At 42.7% G+C, this 9,291-nt stretch overlaps 1 protein-coding gene across 1 annotated transcript in view; it reads right to left on the bottom strand.

Moving 5' to 3' along the window:
- Nucleotides 1–254: 254 nt before the first annotated feature.
- The window catches only part of ECRG4 (ECRG4 augurin precursor), a 32,313-nt gene continuing 23,276 nt past the window's right edge, over nt 255–9,291 (bottom strand). Inside the window, exons 3-5 of the mRNA XM_068265295.1 lie at nt 6,568–6,615; nt 3,856–4,016; nt 255–673 (exon numbers count right to left, since the gene is read on the bottom strand). Coding sequence (XP_068121396.1) covers nt 512–673; nt 3,856–4,016; nt 6,568–6,615 — 371 coding nt within the window. The 3' untranslated portion in view covers nt 255–511. The remainder of the gene's footprint in view (nt 674–3,855; nt 4,017–6,567; nt 6,616–9,291) is intronic.

Genomic DNA, 9,291 nt, shown 5'->3' with positions numbered 1-9,291 from the left:
AAGAAGAAATGTTAAAATAAGCACAACGTTCCCATACAGGATAAAATGTGATGTTTATTTAATTTTGCTTTAGCACTGTCAATATTTTTCCCTCTGACTAGTTTGAGGTTCCTGTCAGGTTTGTATTTACCTTTTTGTGTAGGCAATTTTCTTTCTCCGCAGAGAGAAAACATTTTGGTTTGTTATACATTTTAGGTCTTGGAAGTTTTTATTGCCCTCGTTTAAAGATTGTTCTTATAAGTACAAAGACACAATTTTGTTTATAAGAAGACAGCGCTTCCTTTAATGTGGGTTATGTAAGTGTTGTATGCATGGTTTCAGCTACATGTACACAGTATTTAGCATTGCCTAATATAACCATGCATACAGACCTTAAACAATCTACAGTATTAGAACTTAGATTTTTTTTTTTCATAATAACTTTACTGTTCACCACATATGGCACTCATGTTGTCCATGTGTTGCATTTTACTCTAAATACTCTATAACATTTATAGTGCAATGCTGACTTCTAATAGTCGTCATAATTAACTGCTGCTCCATGTCTGAAAGTATTTGGATTGCGGGGGCCGATGGGTGCATCTTCATCATAGTGATGGTGGTAGAATCCGCCATAGTACTCGTTCCCGGCACGGCCTTGATTCATCCAGTAAGACATGTCATCTTCATATTTCTGAGGCAAAGAAAATAGGCGCTGAAGTATTTTGTACATTTTGTTTGGTCATATAATCAGGATCATGAAACCATTTCAAGTGAACCTGCCATGTTACATACAGGACATTGAGGAGAAGGTTGCATTTTATGGAGCATTACTACTCCAGAAGAGAGGGAGAAAGAACAAGCCTCATACAATTCCCTGCACAAGCCGGTAGGTTTGTTATACAGTAGAATGTTGTTCTAGTACTGCTGGATATAGTAAACTGTGTTCATGCCCAAGCAAATGTGTCTGTATACTGTAAATATAGACTGTATGACCAATTCTGATCTAGTAAACTTCTTTTCCTGGTCCCTTGGAGTTTACTATTAAGGGATTCTACTGTACCAGCATTCACACTCCTTTTTTAAGTGTTTATAATTCATGACAAGTAACTGAATAACTGAAATAGTCTTTTGTTACTCAGCAGTAAGATACACCTACACCCTCCCACTTTATTCCCAATAGACACCATAGTGAAACACATCTACTTGAGCATCCATAGCCAGCAAACACAATGATGGGCAGCATAAGAACAGTTGTCAGCAAGCAGTGTGGCAGCGGGTAGATATTAGTGCGCCGCCAGTGAGTTGGGCGGAGGCCTGCTGTCCCTGGCAGAGTTATACTATTCCCCCTCCGAGTCATCGCAACTCTGAGGGATGTTTAATTCAGTTCCTGGGCTTGCCGGAGCCCTGAGTAACTCTTATGTGCAGTATAACATTGCTGCTATGCAATGTTATATGCATTGCTGCTATGGGGCGAGCGCCACCTCGTGTGGCCACACCTAAACGTACACCTAGTAAAGTAAAAAAACACAAATACCGGTAGTAAGCCAGGGGTTCATTAATCTCTCCACAGCAGCAAATCAATGTATCAAAATTAAATTATAGATTGTAGCAATGTAAAAATCATCAGATTTCAAAATTCAGTTTGTCTAAGAGTAATTTTGTGGCACACTAAGGGTGAGCATTAAAAAGTGTTATTTCAGTCCGTCAAGGAATATTCTGTTTCCACACCATAGGTAGTTTTATATTGTAAATATTCCATGTGTGACTACACAGGCTTTGCCTGAGGTGATAATCTGCTCTATTAGAGGTAAAATAAGTGTTTTAGAAGCATGAGGTGGGTATAAGGGCTCGTTTCCACTATAGCGAATCCGCATGCGGGCACTGCATGCGGATTCGCATACTCAATGTTAGTGGATGGGGCGGTTTCCACGTGTGCGGCGGCGTTTTTCGGTGCGGGAAAAATCTGCACGACAGGGTCGTCAGATTTCGCGTGCGGCAGGAATGCGGGCGAATCGCCGCTAATGCATTCAATAGGGAAATCGCATGCGGCTTTGTCATGCGGATTTCCCCGCGATTTCGCATGAAAGGCAGTGGAATTTTACACAGGCAGTGACATGGTTAAATTCGCCTGGCTCCTTGCCATGCGAAATCGCGGGTAAACCCGCATGGGGAAACGCAGCCGCATGCGATTTCTTCAGCGGTGGAATCCAGGCGATTCCGCACCGCTACAGTGGAAACGAGCCCTAACACTTGTATGAGAAATAAGCATGCAGTGGGTTAATTATGACATACTTACTGCAATATGTTTACAGCCCGCTTTAATTAAAAGACAAAACGTAATTACATCTTACAATTTGCATTTTTCATTGAGGCAAGCAATCTTCCTTAACTTTTTTTTTTTTTTTTTTTTTTTTTTTAGTTGGGTTTTTAATAATTGTATTTTTGGGATGCATCTTCATTCCCAGTAGTATATCCTGTTTTGTTTTGGGATTTTTTTTAGAGACTGTTAGATTGCGTGGGAGAGCTGAGCTGTATCCTGGCAGATAGGGAACAAAGCTGGGAGGACTGACCTAAAGGTCTCCAGCCACCCCACAGTCCTGATTGCATACAATCTGCATTAAATCTGTATGAGAGCCACAATTGTCTGTTTAATTGCACAGAGGCGGCCAGAAATTGTTTGCCAACTTCCCCATTTGTTAATAGAGACATCAGGTTTGTAATCTAGTCATTGTAACTTCTGTTGATTTAAGGTTAAGCTTCTTTCACACGGCTAGCTGCTCTGATAGTAACTATTAGGCCTGAAAGACAAATCAAATTTAAACCGAAATCGCGATCATCAAGATCACAATTTCGGAATCGTCAAAGCTGCGATTATCGCGATCACTTCATTTCCACGTGGGGGAAGTTTGAAGAAGTGGCTTCAAACTTCCCCAAAGTCCCGACGTTTGCAGCCCGCAGTGTTGGACATACCTTCCGCACAAGTTCAACGCTGTCCGTCCTCTATAGCCGTCTGCCGGCTCTTGTGCTTGGCAAAACTCCGGGTACCTGTATGTCACATGACATACAGGAAGTATTCCATGCATTAGAGCCTGCAGGAGGCAAAGTGGATATATGAGCATCGCTGGACTCTTGCTGGAAACTATGTCCAGAACTGATGCAGCTTGGGGGACAGAGGAGGCACAGAAAGACACAGAGTGGGCTAGAGAGAGACCCAGAGGATGCAAAGGGGGCACAAAGACAGGAGGACAGAGGGGGTGCAAAGTGTGATTTGAAGGAAATCGTGAATCGCATCAAAATCGCAATTTCGGACAGAAATTGCTCAATTCAACTTTTTCCTAAAATCGGTCAGGTTTAGTAACCATTATTATTATTTAGTCTTTATATAGAGCTGACCTCTTCCGCAGCGCTGTACAGAGTATATTATCTTGTCACTAACTGTCCCTCAGAGGGGCACAATATGATTCCTAGCATAGTCCTATGTCTTTTTGTAGTCTAAGGCCAACTTTAGGGGGAAGTCAATGAACTTATCTCTGTTTTTGGGATGTGGGAGGAAACTGGAGTGCCCGGAAGAAATGCATGCGGACACAGGAAGATCATACAAACTCTGGCACAAAGCATCGGGGTAAGGCCAGCCAGGGCTCTATCTGCAGTCTACAGAACCATTTGCAGCAACTGTAGCGCAAACCTCTTACAGAAAACAATATTTAGAATAAAAAAAAAGCCAAAGCAGCCCAATTACTTTCCCAGAGGTAAAATCACCAGGAAAATGAGCATGAAAATAGCATTGGACTTTTTATAGCAATTGGTTTTGTTAATTTGCATAACATTTTGAGTGTTTCAAACATTCTAGATATGGTGCTCAATGCCACTTACAGTCTCATCAAAGCCCATGTAGAGGAAATGTTGGTACCATTGCTGGACTTCAGGTCTGGACCTGTCCCAGAGGGATCGTTTGGAGCGCTTTAATGTGTTTAAAAACGCATTGGCTTTGTTTCCTTGTACGGCCACCACAGTCTTAGCTGGTTCCTTTGATGCTAGATTGAAAATTAGGAAAAATCGGTCATTTTTAATTTGCTTACCATAAAAATAGAAAGTCCATTTGCTATGCCATGGTGGATGGGCTCAGATGGGTTAAAGGGGAACTTCAGCCTAAACAAACATACTGTCATCAAGTTACATTAGTTATGTTAATTAGAATAGATAGGTAATATAATATCTTACCCACACTGTTTTAAAAGAACAGGCAAATGTTTGTGATTCATGGGGGCTGCCATCTTTGTCATGGGGGCAGCCATCTTTTTGGTTGAAAGGAGGTGACAAGGAGCAGCAGACACAGTTCCAACTGTCCTGTGTCCTGATTACCCCTCCCAGCTGCACATGCTAGGCTTCAAATGTCAAATTCAAAATGTAAAAAAAAAAAAATTGCACCAAAACAGCAGAACGAGAACAACAAAATCAGAAATCCCATCATGCTTTGCACGGCATCAGGGGAAAAAAGCACGGGCAGTTTTCTTCTGTGCAGCTAAAAATGAGGCTTGTATAAGAGAAACAACGTTCTGATGCTGTGAAACTGTTAAAGAAACACCAAGCCTTTTCAGTGCTGCTGAGCCGGATTTTTAGTCCGGAGGTTCACTTTAAGTAAAGGACAGTTTGTGCAAATTCCCTCAAGCTGGATGATTATGTGAGACAATAATAAATTAATTCTGTAATGTTTTGGCATTTGTTCCCCATACCTAGAAATGTGCAGGAGCCAATCAGAATCTCAACTGCCAAACTAAGTCCCTCTCTCTGGCCTTTTTCACTTCAGGTTTGGTTTTTGTTTTTCAGTGTTGTGTTTTTTTTGTTTTTTATACAGGGTTACTCACCATGTCTGGCTAGGCAGCTGGTACTAAAGAGTTAGCGAGAGTGCCCTAGTTTTCTATTTGCTGTCTTCACGTCGTCAGTGGGTAAGTTGTGTGTAGCTGTCCTCACTATGAAGTCTGCATCCCTTGCTACACACCCTAACACAACTATTGAGAATGCGAACCATGTGAGGACATTTGCAGCAAAACTTGTCAGTAAATAAATGTTTACATCACAGGATATAAATGGGATGTAAATAATGACCTAGGCATATTTACATAGGGTCATGTTAACATCAAGTATTGACGAAGCAGGTTATTTTGGCGCTGTGCGCCGTCGAAGCAGCAATGCTATGATGTGCACCCCACGTAGCGGTAATTTGGGCTCTGGCGGTTGCTGGACCGAGTTGCATCTACTGCCAAATTGCGACAACTCTGAGAGGGAATAGTATTTAACGCCACCTCTGAGTTTAGTGGCAGCAGAGAGAGCTGTCATCCGTCTCTCCCCACGCCGAACTATGCGGTGCCCAGTCAATATATACTCAAGTATTGTAATCGAGGTGTAAGGAAAAAAGGATCTAGCGATTTCCTAAGCCTGTCAAATTTAGCGAGAGGTTAATGTGCCACAAGCTACGTGTGTGGTTTGCTACACTCCAGGAGTCACAAACCATGTACATTGATCACAACACAAGCTGTGGCTCAGCTGGGAATGTGGGAATTATCATAACCACAGAATGATGCAGAGCACTTTTCTACTTCTGAACACAAGTAAGCAGAACTTTTTACTCTCTGCTCTGAAGATTAACGACCTGAGGTGCAATAGGTTTTCAAAATTTGACTTTAACCACTTCAGGGATAAAGTAATTATAGACAACATTCATATAGGGTGTCTACCATTCCTATGCACACTTCCAATGAGATCTGGGTTTAGATCAGGCATCTGGATACATTTGCACTATGAATGTTGGGGTGTTATACCATTATTGCACAGAAAGTGCTAGAATGGGTCCATTCAAATAGTCATGTTATGCCCACGGTGCATTGGGTTCTGTTATAACACTAGCAAGCTGTGTGCTACTGTACAGTGCGTATGTTACTGCCCACATTACAAATGACTGCTGAGGAGGTGCCATGTTGCGATCTGTGTTCCCAGAAGACACCAATTTTAAAATCTGTTGTGATGCACATCACAATGGATTAAGTGTTAGCTTGGCTTATGAGTGCCACCTGAGTGAATAAGCACTGCAACACCCATCTACAGATGCCATCCAGTTAAACTTCTTACCTATTTATTAGGGTAGGTCAATGAGCTGCAAATCATTTTGAGTTCATGCAGACGTATCCAAATTTTTCATGAAAATTTATGGAGCTTGAAAATGGACTAATAGAGTGAAGCCAAGGTGGGATTTGATTTGCCCATTTTACAAGCTGCATTAGTTTGCATAATTCATCATCATTGACTCTCTACTATTTACAGTGTTTAACTTCTGCAGTCTGTATTGCCTTAGATCGTGTGTGTGTGTGTGTGTGTGTGTGGGGGGGGGGGGGGGGGGCAGTTTGAACATTTGATTATTCCCTGCATATTTCTGTTGAGCGGAAATATGCACACATGTATATTGTAGTAGGTATTCTTATTCAGTTGCATTGCATGTATATATATTTTTTTCCTTTAAATACGAATACTGCTTGAACAGAGATTTGCTACTTTTTTTTACTTGGGTTTTACTAGTTAAAGATAACCTACCTTCTCTTTTCTGTAGCATCATTCGAAGTTTATTCCCACTTGAGACATCTAGAAATATAAAGGTATTTAGACTTATGAAAAACACTTTGCATTGTTTTCATACATGTACAAAAGTGTATTGATGGGTTATTTATTACCATTATGTCCGGTCGATTTTAAAATTAAGGCAAGGCACAGGTTTAGAACCCTTTCACACTATGGCCGTTGCATCGTATCGGACAAACACAAATGCAATGTAGTCCTTTGGGGCTGTCACATAGATTGGGTTCCAACACAGTAACGCACTGCAATTCGTGTGTTAACAGGATGACGTGCACATTTACAAGTGAGGAATACTTGCATGGTATTCTATGCCTCACTGTATGGGTGCACCGTCAAGATGCGATGTGACTTCACTACATAGTGTGTAAGTAGCCCAAAACTGAAAATGTATGTGTTTTTTAGTGTATGCAGTTTAATGCACATGCTTTTAACCTACATGCTTTAATGTATGTGTTCCCAAGTGCTTTTGTATGTATTGGGTCCACAATGCACAAAATATGCATCAGATGTTCAGTGTAAGGAGCGGTTTCTGGGGTCATCTTGTTTAGCAACCAAGCAGAAAAACATTTGGCATGTTTGAGCCCTATGGGGGACATGGAGCTGCAAACTGCAAGCGCCGTGGGATGGTGCAAGCACTCCAGTTCACCTCATTACTGGTGTCGGTCGATCCGGCGGTAAAAGATGTCCCCAACTGTTAACAGTTGCCCTTGTGAACCGCCCCTAAACCACCCTTTTCTGCTGCCGCCGATACGTCACACGTCACAGGTCAGAGTGTGCAGAGATGTTATGGCAGCTAAATATTTTTCTGATAGAACAGACTAAGCAAAGGGGGGGGGGGAGTGTTCAGTATCCTCAGCAGTCCTGGGGAAAGTTTTCAGCCACTGAAAAGCTTTCTTTCTGAGCATTTTTGATACAAACCATATTGCTGCTTCCTTTACATAAATAAGGAAAGCATATTCTTGTTTATTGTATTTAATTGGAAGTTTAGGAATCCCATAATTTGTCCATAATAATCCTACCGACCCTTCTAATTTGCCTTTGTGTGACGAGCAGCCACACTAACCAGCTGGGAGGTACAAGGGATGGGGCTTGTCATAGACCTGAGGCTTATATGACAACTTCAGTATGTTGGCATCAGCACTGCCAGGGGCATGCGGCCAACAAAGTAAGCATGTATGCAGGCAGGCATACCTACTGTAGTTACTCCCTTGTTACATAGTTTAGGTGGCAGTGAGTCTTGTGAATTTCATTGCATATTTACATAATGCTAACACATCCATAGATATGGCTCACAATTGGAGAGCACTTACAAACTCCATTTAGTTTCATGGCCAGAATATAAGAAGGTTGTCACCAGGAAATGCTTTTGAACCACTGTCCATGTAGATTTTCACCCCCCCCCCCCCCCCAATCAAACCCTCTAATTGTGGCCGCATGCAGCCCTGTGTGTTACCTGGTGCTAATGGTCTGACGGGCAGGACCAAGGCTCCCATTGGAACCAATAACTGCATTCGCTCAGTAGTGGTGACCTATCAAACATCTGATGGGTCACTCCTACTCAGTGAGTGTAGTGATTGGCCCCAATGAAAGCTGTGGTCCCACCTGCGAGGTCATTGGCTCCAATTAACACAAGTTATCAAAGTGGGTGCCTACAACAGGGTGCTGCGGACTGGCCCAGGGTCTTCTCCTTTTCATTGGCAGACTAATGGAGGTTGGGGAGGAAGCCCAAATTCCTCACTCCCTCTCCTATGGCCCTCTCCTGTGTCCTATTTGCGAGTATGGTTGCAGCGGAGGGTCTATAGAATCTCGCCTACTCGAATGCTTGTCCATTCTCATTGCTTACCTGGTTCTTTGCATTTCACAGCGGAATTCGAGCAGGCAGAGAGTGGCTGACTGGTGATGATCGACAAGCATCAGAGTAGGTGAGATTCTAAAGACCCTCAGCTGCACCCATTTTTGCAAGTGGTCACAGGAGAGGGCCATAGGAGAGGGAGGGAGGAAGGAAGTGGAGGTTGGGGAGGTAACCCCATTAGTAGGTAGCATCAGAGTAGCTGAGACTATAGACCCTCTGCTGTGCCCTGACATCCTGCCCTGTAAAGGAAAAGAGAGGACAGCAGCTTATGTCAAAGCTGATGGAAGATGCCACTGGATAGTACAGGCTCTCTTGGCTGCTGCTGGTGTACACTGACTGCAGGCTCAAGTTTGTTGCAGGGAGAAGATCTTGCCATGGTCCCTGCATCTTTGCACATTTCTTAGTTTCCACCCACGCATGTGCCGTCACTCCAATCCTGCTCACCAGCATTCGTAGTAGTAATTATTATAATAATAATAATGTGCCTGTGAGATGACAACGGGAGATGTACTGTACACTATGATGGGGTAACTGGGCGATAGAGATAGAATCCCATCCTTCTGCCTGGTCTTGCATGCATCTGCTTCCATTGCTCACTACTTTATTGTGCTCCTGCAGCTGCTTTATTGTTGAATACATGGCTGTTATTTTTCATGTGCTTCACTATCTAGAAATGCAGTGTTCTAATATTATTAGGCATTTATATATCACTGGCATTTTTTCAAATAACCCTCCAGGACAGGTGCTTACATATGAGATTAGGCCCCGCCCCCAACAGGAAACACAAAGAACTAGCTCTCTATAAGTTCCACCTCTAACCTCTACCTGCC

The sequence above is a fragment of the Hyperolius riggenbachi genome, chromosome 2 (assembly GCF_040937935.1).
Source record: "Hyperolius riggenbachi isolate aHypRig1 chromosome 2, aHypRig1.pri, whole genome shotgun sequence".
Lineage (NCBI taxonomy): Eukaryota > Metazoa > Chordata > Amphibia > Anura > Hyperoliidae > Hyperolius > Hyperolius riggenbachi.
This window is presented reverse-complemented; position numbering and strand designations above follow the sequence as displayed.